Here is an 18,549-nt window from a genome sequence, read left to right on the forward strand (position 1 = left end):
GCTGTAAGTTGAACCTCTAACCCAGTGTTCTTCTCCTGACACAGCAGGGAGAGGCTCAGCACCTCCAATGACTGCCTTGGAAAACTGTAAAACACTGTCCTCATCCTCTGCCCCGTCACTTCCCTGCTCTCACCCCTCTACACCCACCCTCCCACCACACCAGAATTCCAGTTTATTTAAAATGTCTACATTTCAGTAGCATTAGCAATCATACGTAGTGTTATGAATAAAAGCAATCTTTCTTGAAATCACTGATATTTTTTAAAATTTTTTTGTAAAATTACCTGCATTAAAAGCTTTTAAGAGTCTCTGCACTAGTCAGCTCTATGCACACAGCTGCATGATGTGTGTATTTAGAGGGGACAGTTAGAGAACAAATGCACAGAATCATGACCAGACACAGAAATTCCTCCAAAAGCATCCCCTGGAATTTGAAACTCACCCAATCTCCCGAAGTCTCCCTCTCCCCACGTGTAGAGCTCTCCATCCTCTGTGACAGCAGCGCTGTGCCTGTACCCCGCTGACACACACACAACCACCTGCAGCACAGGCAAAAAAGAAACTCAGTTCTTACCCAAACCAAACAGGAAGTCTGAAAGCTCCTGGGAGCCAAGCTTCAGAAGAAATCTGTGTAAATTAACTTGTTCATTCATGTGGAGTAAATGCACACATAAGAAGTGAACCCTTGCAATCTTTCCTAGTTCCTATTTGGATGGTAGAAATAAGTACGTAAAAAGGCAGGTTTCTAATATAAAACTGCTAATGATTTATTAATCAGGCAGCTTAACATGATGATATCCTGGTCTTACAGGAGGAAAAAGAAGCATCAGTGAATGTTTAAACACAGACAGACAGGGAGAAGAAAGCCTTGTAAGACAACACAGAACCACTTTCCAGATGAAGCCACACTAAGCAGTTGTAAGTCAAAATCCTGGTGCTGAGGTACCAAAAGCAACCCCCTCCTTCCTGGAATGTTTCACTCCTTCAGACTGTGAGAAGGTTTCCTGACAATGCCTCTGTCCAGATCACAAGAGGCAACCACAAGTTCTAGTGTTTTACTCAAAGCAGACCCAGCTTCAAAGAGAAGTCGAGAAAACACACAGTTTTTCTTAAGATTTTATATATTTCACATTTTACACAACACCCCAACTGAACAGAACAAAACCAGGTGTTCTGCTATACCAAACATACCTTTCCTTGCAGGGGACCCTGAATAAGTTTGGGATATTTCTGAGTTGAGCTATTTCCATGTCCCAGTTTTCCGTAGTCACCGTCACCCCAGCTGAAGACTTCCCCTTCTGTTGTAAATGCTAAAGTGTGGCCATCGGATCCTTTTGAAGATGACACCTTTTTGATAGACCTGTGAGGCTCAAAAGTCAGTTTTTTCAGTGTGGACTGATTATTGGAGTCACCCAGTCCGAGTCTCCCATAGCTGCCTTTCCCACAGGCTCGGACAGAGCCATCCGTAGAAATGACAAAGGTACAATATTGTCCAGCTTCAATCTGCAAAGGAGAGGTTCAAACAGTGAATCACAGAGATTAAATAAATGCAAAATTCACCTACAGGCCTAGAAGCTTGTACTTTTATAACAGTATGTGAGGTTTCTTTATGTGACCTTTCCAAACAATACAGTGTAAAAACACTGGGCTGCATTCAGGTCTCCAACAGTCACTGAGGGAAATTTTCATTTGCTAAGAGCAAAACCAAAAAGTGACAGCTTGATACAGCACTGTAGGTCTGCCTTGATTTTAACCAGCACCAAGTGATAACATTACAGAAATAAGCCACATGCTAAAGCTCCATTCTCATTTGACTCTATATATTTTAATTACACAAACATCAAAGAAATAAGACTAAAAGTTTTTAAGAAAATAAAAACTTGCCTCTATTGGGAAGTCAGAGCTCAGTTGACAAATGGCTCAACAGCAAATCAACTACCCAGCAATAATTTGCTATAGGAACCTTTAAGTGCAAAGCAGGTTCAAATCTGAATCATAAAGGCACACAGAAAACAGCCCCACACAGGTGTCAGACTGCACAGCCACTGCCCTATTTAATGGGAATTAACATCCAGACAACCCTAAAGCAATTATCAATCGTTGGATTAATTTACAATTATCAACTGTTTTAGCTAGAAAGCTAAAGAAAAAAATCTTTATCACAGTGGGAAAAAAAAAAATCACATAAATATGTTGGATGGGTGTCTACTGTCCTAATAAAAGAGTAACCACTCATTCACATTCCACTCTTGTGCACTGATGTTTTGAAAGTTTTCTGAATGCATAAACTCCTCTGTGATGCCCAGCCCTGCAGTCCACTGGCACATCAAATCTACCAGTGACGTCAATAGAAACAACTGCACAGAACGCACCTGGATTGTCTAGTGACCAAAAAGAGCTTTTACTTGAGTCAACACTGCAAAGCCCAGGTAGGAACAGAAAAGCAAACTGTTCTGTCCTGTGCCAGGCACCAACAAGAGTGCTCAGCTGCAAGGGCAGGACCTGTGACTGGGAGCAGAAGAGCTGGTACATTCATTTTCAGGGCGCTCATTAAGGTTGCTGTGTCAGCAGTTTGCCCAGTCTGGACTTTTAAACTAGGCAACCTTGGTGTGAAAACCACCAAAGGAAAAGAAGATTGAATAGTTCAGACACCTTTTAAGCAACAGTAAAAAAATCTAAACCAAAACCAAAGAAACACCACCAAAAAAAAAAACCTACAGGCAAACCAACTTGTCTCTGCAGAGAAAGTCAGGAAATTCAGTCGTTCTTGTTACAGGGATATTTATGTGTGTGACACTTCCAGTTCAATAAGTTGTGTGATCAGTTCTGAGCATCAGACCTTCATTACAAGCTGACCCTCAGAAGTAAAGCCCCATTTCTCAATTCCACACTAGTTATGAAGCTGCTGAATGTCACATAATGTACCCCCAGAAATGTCACTCACTGTCTGTGCATCAGAAAAACTCGGAGCGAGCTTGGGCTGAAGTATCTTCTCTTGAGTTCCTTCCACCAGCTGATGGCTGCTGTTACTGCCCCAGACATACACCTCACAGGTCTCAGACACAATGGGGGCATCCCCAGTCTGGATGCTGTCAGGGCTGGCACATGTCCTGGAATAGTCTGAGGCCATTCGGCACACCTGGAAAACAAGCACCACTCGCTGTTTCCTTCCCCACACTGACAACGTTTAATGCACCTTTAACTGCCCCTAAATACGATTCTCTGCTTAAATACAAATCACCACCACCACATCATGAGCTTGCCCAAGTGACTTTGGTTACATCTCAGTTTTTCACAGGTTTTTTTTCCCCTCTTCTACTCCAGAGTAACTCAGCCAAGACTGGGCTGCAGCCCCTGTTCCCAGCGACCCCACGAGTGAGGGGGAAGGAAACTACAATGACCTTCCGTGGTTTTTCCCAGACATACCTCCTCAAACAAACACAGAGCCGCCTCATACAGGGAGCACAAGCCATCAGATGTCCTGGTTGGCTCCCTCCATTGACTCCGGTCGGCGGACGAGCCCTGCGACAATCAAAGGTTGTTATTGTGACAAACATCCTCCCAGACAGCCACAGGGCACCTGTGCCAAATGCATCAGGGACCTGGGCATGCTTTAATAAATAAAGTACACCACCTTTTCCTGAGCTGGGATATCTGCACACACTTCAGGAAAACAGAAGTGTCCCAAGTGCTACTTAAATATTCTTACTGATCATTTTTGTGAAAATATCTGTGTTCGGAGTTAATTTCTCCTAATACTGTTTTGTTCTGAAATGCATGTTATTTGTGTTCAAAGTGACAATTATTTTATCTTTATGTATCTTCCATCTTTTGGACTCCAATTTCATATCTGGCCTAAAACCAACACCAAACAGAGCTGCCCATCAGCACATACAATCCAGTTCAGGTACTGCCACTGTCACGCTCTTCTCATCGTCCCCATGTTTTAACATTTGTTTAGATTTTAAAATTTATGTTTATTAACAAGCAACACAAGCCTGAGGAGAAAAGAATGACCAAGGTGAGGGAAAGTCATGCTCTGTTTCAGTCTGAGCTTATGAGGTAGAAGTTTGCCACAGCTTCTGATTGCATCCTGTGCCATAATTTCATAGCTTTGAAAAGAATATTCATCTAGGACCACAAGCACTCAACACATAAACTAGTGTGCCACACTTCCAATTTAGCTCATTTTCTTATCAAATTAATTGCTGAGCAGCAGCAAAAATGCTGAACGTCCCAAAGATGTATAAGCAGAGGTCCAAGTGAATTTGGGAAGCAGGAATGTCCAATAAAAATAACTGAACAGGAAACAAGGTGTATGGCAAAAGTTTGAAATTCAAGCCAGAAAAACAGTTCCATACTTTGTAACTTTTTGGCTATGAATTTCAATGTACAAGTGCAAGTGGATCAAGCATGTCCTTGATTCTTTCCCTGAAGTTAAAGCATAATGACAGAAGTGACAACACAGGGGCTGCTTTGCTGTTCCATCTTTACCCATGAGGAAAACAGGCGGGCAAGAAGGGGGAGAAAGAGCTGGTGGGTAACAAAGGAAATCCTGAAAGGGAAAATTCACAAAAAAAACCCTTTTTTTAACATATTGAGCAAACTGTCATTCAGCCAAAGCTGGTCTGGACCTACCAGAGACCGTCGCATCTGGGTCAATATACTCATGAAGCAGTCAAAGCTGATCATCCCCTCTGGACTCTGCAGCAGCTTGCTTTTCTCCATGGTGTTCACCACAGCTGAAGCACCCAGAGCCATCTCTATCCACTCCAGAAGGTATCTCAAGGCACCTCGCTGGGCAGCCAGACCAAGCAGCAGCTCCGACGCCAATCTACGGCCTAAAGTATCCGCCCCGGAGTTGGGGATGGTGACTCCTTTAAGAAACGTCGTGACTTGTGCCAAACAGTCTAAACCCATGGGGGGGATCTTGCTCTCGTTGGCGAGAGACAAGGGCGGCAGGGAGCTGACCACCTCTATGGCAGTGTGGATGACGTCGTTGCAGAGGCTGAGGCCGGGCCCCGCCGCCGGCATCATCCAGCTCTGGCGGAGCAGAGCGAAGAGCAGGCTCAGCCCGGTCCGCACCCCCATCTCGATGAGCGCGTCCGTGCTCGACCTGGGCCGCTCGCTGACCGAGTGCACGTCCGTGGAGCCAGAGCTGCTCTCCGGGGAGTGCTGCTGCTGCTTCACCTTGCCCTTGTCGTGGTATTTGTTGGAAAGTGCATAGAAGACGCGCTGCAGCACCAGCAGACGCTTGCGCAGCGCCCCGGCAAACGGGGAGTCTGAGCACACCATCTTGGCCAGAGCCAGCTGGCTGCTAAGAAGGGCGTCCAGGTAGTGGTCCTGTTCATCACTGGACAGAGATTCCCGCTCAAAATCCGGTAACTGAGGTCCTTTGAGGCACAGAACCTGCTGGGGCAATGGCACTACTTCTTTATTGCTCACCAACTTGGCGTACAGGACGGACACTCCCTCCCTCGTGGCAATAGATTCGCTGTCCTCGGTGATCCAGGAGCTGTTGAGATGCTCGAGCCATTTCAGCTTCACTGGTGGCACCATAGCTGCCATGCTGGGTCACTCCTTTGCCATTAGTCCTGAGGATGGAAACAGCTGTCAAAGGAGTGCAACATCACCTACAGATCTTACAGCTCAGAGCAGGACAAATATTAACAATCCCTTCAGAGAGTAAGCCCCAAGAATGACCAAGGCTTCCCCATTTTACCCACATGTGTGTGCAACTTCCTTAACGTGATGTAAGAATTTCAGTCTAAGTCTGCATTTTCTACACCCATGTACACAAACATTCACACAAAGCTTCATTTTGCTGCTCTTCAATGGAGAGACAGTTGAAAAAAACAATCTTCTCTTCCGAGACAGCAAAATGGAGGACAAAGACTTCAAAAACCACACGAGTGAACAGAGTATCAGAGTAAACCTTCACATTACAACAAACAAGATTACTGATTCAGGTCATAACTAAGGGCTCCACCTGCCAAACACATCTGAAGGGCTCCTGTCTCAAGCCACTCTTTCCCCTTTCTGAAGGTATCTCCTTAAAATCCACGTCAGAGTGTCAATGGCAAGCAGGACAGATGGCTGGACTGCTCGAGTGGCACAGTCTGTCAGTGCTATTTACTCAGAGAACAGGCTCCCCGGAGCCAAATACACAACACAACTACTGACAAGTAAATTTACAGCATCCAAAATCATGTATCCCATTGCCTGAGTGCAAAGTATGATGTAGGAGAGAACTTAATAATGAAGCAAATCTGGTTTACCAGGAAAAGGTCAAACTGGTTGCCAAGACCATCCTTCAAATCAAAGATATCAAGGAATTTGATATATTCTTTTTTTTTTCCTGTTGAAAATTTCAGGGGAAAAAAAAAACCAACACATTATAAATCATGATAGTTTTATGTGGATTCAATCAAAATCAGTGAAATATTAGGACGAAATTACTACAAAATTCCTGGGAATCCTATGGTGAAAATGGGAATTCCTCAGCACATGCCACACAGGTGTTTTTGGCCAGTACCACCAGCTCCTGGAACACAACCCTTCTGACTTTTGCACTGTCTGAACTCAACTTTAGCAGAATGGATGGATCCCTTTTTCCCTTGTTATTCCCTGGAGGGAGGCAGAAGGGTCTGAGCTCTCTTTGAGGTGATCTCAAACCTCCCTTACAAACTCCATCTCTGCAACTTGAATGCTTTGCTACTTAATCACTTGTCATTTACCTTTTAGGTGATGAGTATTTTTGGGGTTTACAACTGCCTAGCCAGGAATGCACTTTTTTCATTCCCTGGTTTAAAATTCAAATAAACTACTTCTAAAACTTCAGTTTACTGAAGAACCATATGCTGGGAAGATAAAATTTGGCAGTAAAATGGGGGGAAAGTCAACTCAGCTTTTATTTAAGTTCTGAGAGATCTTCTCTATCTTGAAACCAACAATGTAATATTTTGATGAATAAGTTGGTAAAACAGCAACAGCAAAAAGTATAGAGGGACCTCTGTACTGAGTTTTAAATGGAAATAGCAAACCCTTTTGAAATGGAATACAATAAATTCTGATACACAACACAGAGGAATTCTCTAGACCTAAAATGTATTTCAGGCTAAGAAAAAAAATCTTCTCTGAAAAGATTCATGTCACAAAAATAAATCCCAAGTAATCTGCATCAAGAATACAAAGTCATTTTTTCCCCCCAATTTTGCAATACTCAAAGAGTCACAAAGTTAATAAACTGCTTTTTAAACCTTTAGACCACAGCTCTAGGTTACCTGGTTATTATTTGAGAAGTGCACATGAACACATTTAACAGACAAGTTAAATCAAGATTTAGATCTGGAGAACTACTGAGGTGCAGGGTTGATCAGCACAGTTCAGAATTATGATGATTTATGTCTGCTCTGAATTATACACTGGGTGAGCCTGCCCTCACCTTCTGGTATTTTACACAGATAAAGGATCATCATTCCAGAAACATCCACTGAGTCTGAAAAATATCTCCCACACAAGAACACAGACTGATCACCAGTTGAGTCCAGGGTTTTTCTAAGTCTATGTCGGAGAAAATTTTTAAAAATTAATACACCCAAAGAACACTCTGCTCCCAAAGAGACACTTGAGTTATTAATTTTAATGCTGGCAGCATTTAGAACTCCAGTTTCTTCAAGAGGATTCTTGATGTCACCTGTAAATTTGGGCAAGGCAGTTTGTAGCTTAAAATGCAGGGAGGTTTTTGCAGAGGGAAAGAACGTTTTCAAACTGCTCCTTTAAAAAAGAAGTGTTATTTAAAGTAACCCCCAAATGCTTTACCTCCTATTGTACAGCCCAGATTTGTTGAATTCCTGCTTTATAATCATTAACCACGGGTTAGGTGGGTGCTCAGTGACCACTCGCTGTTCTTTGACCCTTCTCAGTCCTGCTGTATCACAACTTCCCCACAAATACCTCCCTGAAGGAGAGGTTTGTGTCACTTGGTAGTCTGAGCCCTGTCTGATCTAATTTCAAACTCCCTGGGGGTCTCTGTGCCCAAGTTCAGGAGGTGAAACCGGGATGCAGCTGCAGTGAGGAGTTCCCCGAGTACAGACTCATTTACGGGCTCGATGCTTTGCTGACCCAGCTGCTCTGCGCTCAGCAAACCCTGCTCAGGGACCTCCCACATGCAAATCCTGCTCCTTTCCCTGAAAGCTGAGAGATTTTGTTGTCCTTTTCCCCTCGGATGCACCTCTGAAAGTAGAGCCTGAAGCTTGATCTGAGCTCCTGGGAGTGACCTGCTCTCCTACTGCAATTGAAGAAGAAATGCATTGGTCCACCCTGAAAATACCATTTTCAGCTCCACTGACACTGCTGGGAACCCTGAAAACTCTGCCCACAAATGCAGATTATCTCTGGCTCTGCCTGGAGCACGAGAGTAGCAACTGCCCATCACTGAAGCGAAGGTGACAACGGCAGAGTTTATTTCTGGGATTTCTATTTAAAAAAAAAAAAAAAAAAGATCTTTTTGAAATTACAACCACCACTCCTTCTTAAAAGTCAGCCCTATCACATTTTGTTATGTGTTTGTATTTTCATATTTTGGGCTCCAGTTAGATAAAATAATTTATTCTATAAGTAATATATAACTTATTGTACTGTCATTTTGACACATAGTGAACCTCCCAACCTTCCAAGTGAACAGCTCTCACTGGAACAAGAAAGCTACAATGTAACCAAGATGATGCCTTGAACATCACCTAATGCATAATTTCCAGATACATAACATTTTTATTCTGCAGTTATTAAAGAAATGGTTCATACTTTATATAAAAATGTATCTGTCCTACAGCAGGTGGAGACAAATCAATTCACGCTGACCAAACGTGAGCCCAAAAAAGGCCAGTTCTCCTTCCCTTATCACTTCCTTTCTCCTGCTCCACAAAAATAAAAACCAAACCAACCAACCCAAAAAAAAAGTAAATGGTGAGAATGCACATTACAACTCATCTGTCATATCTTTGAGAACACAGTTCCTGTGGAGGAAATGGCCATTTTGGGGGAGTAAATGTCCACATATATGTTACTGTTGTAGATTGGTTAAGTCCACTAAAATGGGACTTAAAACTCCCAGCTGAACAAGGATTACAGCACAGCCTCACCAAACTGAACACCTATTCCCAAAGTTTGCTCTAGGAAACAGTCAGGACAAAACAGACACCTGAAACCCAAGTGATGTACCCTGGATGTTGCATTTTTATTTCAAAAGAGCACTGGGAGCAATTCAAGCTGCACTGGAGTGATCTAAAGGTAACTGAGCCGGCCTTCAGAGCTGCTTTGCTAACTCACAATTCCCAGTTCCGTGTTAGGAATCAGACACCACAACCTCTGGAAACAAAACCATTCAGGAGCACAGTTAATAAGTGAAAACATGGATTAAGTGCAGCCAAGGAAACTTTGTTACAGCAGGAGGAAAGGAGCAGCACCAAAGGAAGCAAAGATAAGGCATCCAAGGACCTTCAGCAAAACCCCAGGGCATGACAAAAGGTCGGGTTCATTCCTCAGAAACACGACCTGGACAGAAGAATTGGAGTGTTTCTTACTCAGCTTAATGGGTTTCATCAGCAAGTGGTGGAAGATTCAGTTCTGGGAGAGCTCAGGGTCCCAGGAGGGCTGAGGAACAGCCTCAGGGCCATCAGTCCTCCACTGCAATACTGGGAAGCCAAGGGACAAGGAGAGTTGTGGGTTACCCAGCACTTCACTGGGACACAACTGCTGGGTTTGGCTCCTCCACCAGGTGAAAGGGAAGGTGAGGAAAGAACTTTGAAATGAAAGCTTGAAAACTGAGGAACATGAGCAAGGAAGGCTTTTTCCTGGGCTGTGAGGAGGGGAGAACACTTAAATTACAGAAGCAAACATCCTTATGAACATTCTCCCTCAGTGTTACAAACCCTGAGGGTTTATAAGACAAAGGTTTTTTCCTTTATCAATCCATCTCTCCAAATGCAGCCAAAGGTGGCCCCACAACTTCCAAAGCTGCATCTCCCTGCCCTTGGAGGAGCATTCCCAGGTTTCAGAGGCCGTGTTTCCAAGCACAGAAGTCCAAGCAGCTACTTCTGTGCTGCTGGTGGTTTGCCCCACTGTTTACCCACCCACCCAAGCTGCCCAAGCCACTGTCAGATTCTCAAGTCAGGGTCAATCCCTCACAGCTTGCAATGATTTGTCAGCATCAAAGAGAGGCAAAAGGCTGTGCTTCAAATTCAAGGAAAATTAAATTACAGGCAATTCTTGTTTGGTCAGAAATCACAGCAATGAAATGGCTGGCACCCATTTACACACGGCCAGGGATTCACAAAGAATGAGAGTTCCCAACCAATTTCATCGCCCCTTTATCCATGTTTTTCTGTTCATCTGTTTAGTTACACGAGGATTTTTAAGAAGTTCTGGGTTAGAGGGTGTTTGCTGCAGCTAAGAAAAAATAAAGACAAAACCAAGAGCCTGCAAATGTTTGTCAGCAAGACATAATTGATACACTTCACATCTTCCCTTCTGAGTTCAAATACAGGGGGAAAGAGGGAAGTTGTCGTGTTTCAGGGAGAGCCTTCAGTGGCCTAGCAAACAACTTTAAAGAATTTAAAATATTCTGTGTAATTAAAGAGTTTGGGTATTCTTAAACAGGAATTAATTCAGCCTGAAAGTGCCATTTAATTCTGACAAGACACTTGAAATACTCATTTTTGAGGTGTAAGCTTGCCTACAATAACTAATAAATCACATGTGTTAAAATGGGAAAGGCCTGTTGCAAGTCATCATTAAATACAACAGACTGTTGAGCAGAAGAGCTTTCAATTAAGTTTATATCACTATTAAAATAGGCCAGTGAAACATTTAATGAGAAAAACTGTCTGTTTTCTAAGGGAAAAAATTATTCTTGTACCTCAAACAAGGACAAAAGAAGCTGGAGATGAATGTACAAGTTATTTCCACGAAACAGAAATAAATTATGAAGGGAGAAACTATAAATATTGTTCCCTTCTTCCCTCTGTCACCACAGCAATTTAAACTCGGAAACAGAAAGAGGAACTTCCATCTTGCAATTAAATCCATCCTCCATGACTGCAGGGATGACCAACACCTTCAACTGAGTAGGGAATATAAAAAACCAGGTATTCCTCTACAACTGTTTCGGTGTTTTTATACATACAGATGTATATTTATATTATATACCATAAATATCTCAGTATTTCATGTCCGTGTGCCCGAACCACAAATGATCTTGGTAATAACAATCAGTTCTTTTCCAAAGAGGAATGATTCTTGCAAAACATCAGAAGATCAAAGGGAAATTATTCAAAATGTGGGTTTGTGTTTATATATACCTTACAGAAGGTAAAATGGGACTGAAAAGTAAGTTTTCCAGCCACTTTGCACCATCTCCTACGTGAGCTACAGGAAAAGACTTTTCTAGAAAGGGAACAAAGCAAGCACTAAAGAATTCTCATCAATCCACCTGTTTGGCTCAGACTGTCACATCGCTAAGAACACACTGATTTCTTTCAGATTTTTACTACAGCTTCAGGAAACAGAGAAGTTTTTAGGTCTTCTCACTCTGAGGTAAGTGGGACAGCTTTGATCATTTCAAATGCAAAAATAAGAACTCACTAAGGGGGGAAAAAACCAGGGCTAAACAGGTTAGAAAGAGAAGTGCTCAACTCCAACACAGCCACAGGACTTGGGAATCTTGGAAACTGCTCCAGGCAACTCCAAAGGGGTAACTCTCAGTTCCTGCAAGAAGAGGGTTTTTTGTTTTGTTTGAAGGAAGGTCGTAGAAAAGAGCCTTAAAAAGTGGAAGGCAGGAACGGTATCTCCCTCTTTGAAAAAGCAGAGTGTAACAGCACAGCCTCCTCACAACACCAGTTGCTTTTTCAGGCCTTAGTACACACTCTGGCTCATCAACAGACAGAAACCACCCAAATGGGGGGAAGGGAGATGATTTTAGGGCCTTTGCTATATTTTTTTTTTTTTTTGCAAGGCAGCATCATCTCCAACACAGTGGTTCTACCTCAGTGCCAAATCACTGCTATTTCAGGAAAAATCATTTCAGTAAGAAAATACAACTGCTGAAAGGAAAAACTGAACAAGCACCTCAGAAATGTAACAGTGATTTCCCACTGCTTCTATGGACCTCAATCTTCCTGCCCAGTTGTTGTTTTACAACATTCTGCTTTCCTCCCTGTGCAAAAGGTCCAGAGAAGGGGTAAAAAGGAAAAGTGATCTTCCATAATGTGCTGGCAAATGGACACAGCAAACGAGGGGAATGTATTTTAAACCAGACTTTAGGCAGGACTTCACACAGCTCATGGGGATTTTCCAACACATAAAAATGCATTAAATGACACACAGTATCTTCAGCCAGCACGGAGAAAACACATTTTCTCACACAGTGCCTCCAGCACACACACTGAAGGTGTTAACAAGGACAGAAATCAGCACAGCCACATCTTACCACGCTGCTCTTTAACTCACTCTGACTGCAGCACAAACCAAGCACACACAAACCCAGTAATTCTGACACAGCCAAGTGCTCAGGCTCTTCAGAGCTGCCACCAAAGCAGCTGAAAGCCTTCTTTTCTGCAAAGCCCTTGAGAAGCAGCACCCATGGAGCTGTAAACGTTGCACGTCCTAAAAATCCCAGGTAAACCACACAAGCTCTGCCTCCCTGCCATTAGCAGAGGCAACTCCAGCAGCTCCTTGAGAATGTGAGTCAATTAATTCACTGCAAGCAAGACTGACTAGTGAAAAACTTCTTTTTTTTTCTGGGTTGTTGTTTTAGATGAGTTTTTGATAAAGGAGAAGTTCCACGTGCATAGGAGAAGTTAGTTTACTTAAAATATGCCAGAAAACCCGATGCTGTGTGTTCAGGTTCTCTGCCTCACTGTGATGACAGTATTACAGTTCTCTTCTACAAGTGGGATCTCTTCAAAGTTGCAATATTTTAGCTCTGTAGCATAAGCACTTAGAACCCTTGTAAATTATTTTGTTAATTCAAATGTAACGTTCTTGGCCATAAACCAAAGCCTTTATTCTGTATCTACTACAACCATAACACACAAAACCTGGTTATTTTATATCTCCTCTGCAGCACCAACTAAACCAAAGATCTTTCCACAGAACACTGAAAACCTTGAATCATCCAGACCAGATTCCTTTGCCATTTTCCCAGTTCCTTTATTGTTTCATGACCTTTTAAGTCTTTATCATTCCACTCTTCCATACTTTTTATAAGGGAGGCACAAAGTCCCAGTAAAACCTCGCTTCACGTGTTGCCAGCTCTCAGAATGCAGAGATTTTTGCCATCTTTATTATTTACAACCTGAAAGTGCAACTAAAAGAAAAGCAACCTGATTTGCTTCCCTTTCTTCATAAAAAGGGGTTATATATATAAGGATTTTAGCAGCAGGTATCAGGGCTCCAAACAACCTTTAGAGCTTTTTTTTCTTGAAAGGTGATTTAGAAACCAGGAATGTATAAAAGGGATTAAAATCCTGCCTTGTCACAGGCCAACAATATAAATTGCACAAGGAATGCAAAACCTGCAAGATGTTTCATATTGCTCCTGGCCAGGGAACACCAGGAGGGTTCAAACCAACAGGATATAATGTTGCCCAAAAGAGTTATTTGCTCGATAATTTACTGGTGCCAAAAAGCCCTGCAGATCACTGTGCAAGGGAACAACCCTCAAATGTTCTTTTTTGGGAAAGACATGTAGTCTGAACACAGTGTCAGGACAGATGGGATGGGAATGGGAATCCACACAAAACAGCCATGGGAAAGAAAAAATGCTACATCAGAAAACACTGACACTGCAGAGAAATTATACCAATTAACCAAGAACTGAAACAAAACAAAGCAGGGGCAGAAGGAACCCCAGCAGAGGAGGCAAGAGCAGCAGCTCCAGCAGCTGGGCCTGCACTCCTCACAACCACTGGCAGCAGCTCCTCCACATCTGTCCCCAGCCAGCACAAAGGCCACTGTCCCTCCACCCTGTGTCAGCTCCTGCTCAGCATATGGGAACAAACTGACAACATGGGAGCTCAATCAGGATTGCTCTGCAGCAAAACTGCCGACTTCTCTTTCCAAATATTGTATGTTAGGTGAGACATGCTGGGGTTCTACCGGTATTCTTCCAAATTCAGTCTTCCTTCATTATTTATTTAGGATTATTCATTTTCTATTATCTGTTCATTACTATACTACTGAAATCACTATAACCCTATGCTTTCAACTGGTCACAACTGGTCACACTTTGGTCCATCTCCCAACATTATTATTTAAGTTAATGAGAAATTTAAGATATTTACCCTTACATTTATAAATAAAGTGATATAAAAACCTAATCATGGCTTGCCCAGGTAAACCCTTGGGTGCTGTGCAATGCCTGCCCAAGCAGTGGAGAAATAAAAATTATTACTATTCTGCAGAGAAACTTTGAAAATCAACTTAACTCATTACTTCTTTAGATGCATTAAAGTTCACTGAAGGAAAGTTGAGAGTGTGAGACTCTCCACATCCAGAATCAGCAGCAGCAGTTGAGAAAAAGAGCTGAGCAGCAGAAATCTCCATGTACCAAAAACATTCCAACAGTCTGAGTAAAGACAGGGGCCTGATCTGGCATTGGAGAAGGGATGAAAACCCTGGTGAGGTTTTACCACTCCCACCTTCCCTGAGAGAACAATCACCTGAACTTCTACTCACCGGGTAGTCCCGGTGTTTTCAACCACCAGAACACACAGAAACACTGACATTTTCTTGCAAAAACTACAAACATTTTGAAGATGTATTTACCAGCAATCCTGACTGGAGACTGAGAAAGTCAGCAGTGGACAGGGGACTGCAATATGGACAAGGAGTCAAAATTCACACTCATTTAGCTTTCAAGGTAGCAAGTGGGAAAGTGGATTGCAGTTGTGAGATATATGTATTTACAGAGATATATACATATATAAAAGGGAAATACAAGAAAGATGGAGATGTCTTTTATCAGGGCCTGGGGTAACAGGATGAGAGGTGAGGGGTTTACACTGAAAATGGGCAGGTTTAGATTAGAAATAAAGAAGAAACTTAATAAAGAGGGTGGTGAGACGAGAGCAGGTTGCCCAGCAAGCTGTGGATGCCCCTTCGTGTTAACACTTCCAGGTAACATTTACATTCCTTGCCTCAGAGTATTCCAGGTACAACTGACCCAAAAAGAAACTTCTGTTGTATAAATTCCTAAATATAAGGAAACATTTGGACGATGAAATTTCTGGGCCATACAGACCTGACAGCAAACCAATTTTATTACTGGTAAGGAGGGCTCGAGCTGCAGGTTCTTGTTTAAGCAGCAAATTAATTCGAGCTTCCAGCAGAGAACATGATTGCTCGAGCCACCTGAATTTCCTCCCAACTAACTTGATGGCATCAGGTCAATGCCAACAGGCAGGCCAGGCCAGGGAATACACCTGGCCAGCTCCAAGGTCACAGTTCCACTGGCTCTGCATTGGCAAATTCCACAGTTCTTGGGTTCCAGGCTGGGCTTTGGGGTTTTTCCATATTCAGAATTTACCAGGGTAACTGCAAATGACTCCAGTGCCCAGGGAGCAGCTGCAGCAGCACTGCCACTGATTTCAGGCAGAGCTCCCTTTTCTGAGGGATACTTTTGTAAAGAGAAAACACCTCCGAGATTTGGATGCTCCACGTGGCTGTCACTCGCTACAGGCAGAGACAAAAACAAAACCTGCCAGCAATTTGAAGCTTTGAGTATTTCTGAGAAGGAAACACAGCCAACACAGGACTCAGCAGTCACTGAGATGGCTCTGACACCAGGAGGTCAAACCAGCCAAGAGAACTGCACCCTACACCGAACTAAAACAGCAGTGCCAGATAAAAACCTCTCAAGAGGAAGAAAAGTTCCCTGTCCAGGGCCTAAATGAAGACGGTGGTATTGAAAGGACAATCACTTTGGAACAACCTGTGACCAGAAATCAAAGGCCTGCTCCACCAGGTCTTCCTGAAATACTTATTTTTGTCTCCATTACTTATTTCTAAAAGGGGGATAAAAGTGCTTCTCTGCCCCATGAGTATTACAAGAATAATTACACTGAAAACAGAAAGGAAGGCTGGAATATTAAGTGTCTTAAACAAAAGTACTGGAATGTATATATTTATTAATTGTACTACCAAAATACAAATCCACATGGAGCTTTCCCCATCCACAAAAAGGTCCCACTCCATCATCACTGATACTTTAAAACATGCAGAGCACCCCTGTACTGCTGTCTTTGAGAAAGACAGACCATGGCTACATGAAATTGGTAAACTAAATACAAAGAACAACTGACATCTTTAGCCAGTCCACTTAAACCTTTCCCTCATCAACCACTATCCATTTAATTCAGTTCTGAAATAAGAGAAGAGCAGCTTTTTTCAGTTGAAGGATTAAATAAAAAAATGCTGTGTTATATTCTTACTATGCCAAGCAGTCCTTCGGTAAAAATAAGTCAAATACTTTACATCCCTGTTCTTAAGCAACAATTAGATAAATACCTCCTTTGCACAGTTTCCATAAAGACATTTCAACACCCCCACTCCCCCCTCAGCTTACACACTTCCAGCCACAAAAACACCTTTATCCTTAACGTTCAGACAAAGATCAAAACACACACGATGTATTTAAATAACAACAGAAGAGCAGAGAGGAAATCCTCAAACAGCTACAGGTTTATACTCAGAGACAAGGAGTTCAGTTCTGAGACACAACCACTGTGTACAAAGCTACAATTCCTCCCAGGTGCAGGGACAGGGGAGACTGGCAGTGCCCTTCTGTCAACAGCACAACACTGCCCAGCTTTCAATCCTTCCCACAAAAATAACAGACCCCTCTTGGACCACGGGGAAGCAGCAGCAGCCTGAGCAGGTGCACAGTCCACCTTTGTAGGTTAAATGTTTTTTTTTTTGCAGGTTTTCCCCCTCAGTCTGTGAGAGTCACCCCTGAGATGCACATCCTCCCCCGAGCCACAGGGGATGTGGGATACACGGGGCCTCCGGGAAGGAGCTCTAAATTCAGCAGGTGTAAACTCACAGCTCTGAGGTTTTGGTAAGAAATAACAGCACAGAACGCTCTGCTGGGCTACAAATCTGCTGGACCTCGTGAGGCAGCCCCACCCGTGTACAGACACCAGTACACCTATCTGTACACACAGCACACGGCCCAGCCACAGCAAATTCACCAGTCCGTGAGGAAACAATCGGCTCACACATGTGACAGCACAAGATGAAGATGCTCAACAACTGCACTAAACCACTCCTATGTGCGCTGTGAAAGGGAGAGAGAGCGAGCACAACAATAGGGTTCTGTCCCTTAAAAAAGAAAAAACAACATGGAAAGCAGCTTGCACGCAGGAACTTCGAAAGAAAAGTAACCACATGCAGTTTAAAAAAAAAAAAATCACAGCAAAACACCTGCTCGGACGTCGCTTTGGAATACAAAATAAACCGCCCCTGAGTAAAAGCATACACACAATTTTTCAGGATGGCAAGCAAGGGTGAGTGAGCAGGCCCCGGGGCGCCGATGGCACGGGCTGACAGGTCGGGAGGTGCGGGGAACACCCCCAGCCGTGCCCGGAGCCGATGGAGGCCAACGTGACAAACCTTACGGTGGATTTTGCGGCACCGGCCGCGTCCAGGCGGGATGCAGGGAGCCAGGGATGCATCCAGAGCTCGGGGGGAACGCACGGCCACGCCACGGCCGCGAGGCTGTGGGAGCGAAGCACGGGCTCGGAGGAGCCCGGCCGGGGCACGGCGCTCTGAGGGGGCACAAAAAGCCCCCGCGCAGGGACGAGCGCTGCCAGAGACGCCCGTCCCTCTCCCTCCCCTCAGCAACAGGGCGCCGCCACCTGCGCGGCCCCACCTGCCCGCCGCCCGCCCTCCCGGCCGGCCCTGCCCCGCTCCGGGCGCCGTGAGGGGCCCCGGCCGAGCCCAGGCCTCCCGCCCCTGCCCGCGCCCCCCGGCGCGGCGGCCGCGCGCTCACCAGGCAGCGGCGGGAGCGGCGGGGCCGGGGCGGTGCGGGGTGCCGCGGGGTGCCGGTGCGGTGCGGGGGTGGCGGTGGAGGCCGGTGCGGTGCGGGGTGTCCCGGCGGTGCGGGGGGTGTCGCGGGGGGGGTTCCCGGCGGGGCCGCGTCCGCCCGGCCCGGGTGTCACCGGCAAAACATGACGCGGGCGGGCGCGCGCGCAGATCTCGCGGGGCTGGAGCGCGCGCGGCTCGCAGAGCGCCGCCCGCTGCACCCCCCGCCCGCGGGGCGCGTCCCGTGCGCGGGCGCGCGCGGCTCCGTGAGGCGGGAGCGCGCGGGGCTCCGTGAGGCGCGCGGGGCGGGGCCGCGCACGGGGAGTGCCGGCAAAGTGGAATCCCACAGAACGGGCCCGGATCCCACCGGGATCATCCCGTCCAACCCTCAGCCCCGCACAGGCCCGTCCCCAGCAGTCCCACCCTGAGCCCCAGAGGATCATCCAAACCCTCCTGCAGCTCTGGCAG

General features: G+C 44.9%; 1 protein-coding gene across 11 annotated transcripts in view; it reads right to left on the reverse strand.

Moving 5' to 3' along the window:
• Positions 1-18,129, reverse strand: part of HERC1 (HECT and RLD domain containing E3 ubiquitin protein ligase family member 1) — an 88,531-nt gene extending 70,402 nt beyond the window's left edge. For all 11 annotated transcript variants that reach the window (XM_050309129.1, XM_050309135.1, XM_050309134.1 and 8 more), the window contains exons 1-6: positions 18,050-18,129; positions 4,639-5,594; positions 3,427-3,522; positions 2,945-3,139; positions 1,192-1,503; positions 443-539 (exon numbers count right to left, since the gene is read on the reverse strand). In XM_050309129.1, the coding sequence (XP_050165086.1) occupies positions 443-539; positions 1,192-1,503; positions 2,945-3,139; positions 3,427-3,522; positions 4,639-5,568 (1,630 nt within the window). In that variant the 5' untranslated portion in view covers positions 5,569-5,594; positions 18,050-18,129. The remainder of the gene's footprint in view (positions 1-442; positions 540-1,191; positions 1,504-2,944; positions 3,140-3,426; positions 3,523-4,638; positions 5,595-18,049) is intronic.
• Between the last annotated feature and the right edge of the window lie 420 nt (positions 18,130-18,549).

This window comes from Myiozetetes cayanensis, unplaced genomic scaffold, assembly GCF_022539395.1.
Source record: "Myiozetetes cayanensis isolate MyiCay16 unplaced genomic scaffold, myiCay2020 scf14, whole genome shotgun sequence".
Classification (NCBI taxonomy): Eukaryota; Metazoa; Chordata; class Aves; order Passeriformes; family Tyrannidae; genus Myiozetetes; species Myiozetetes cayanensis.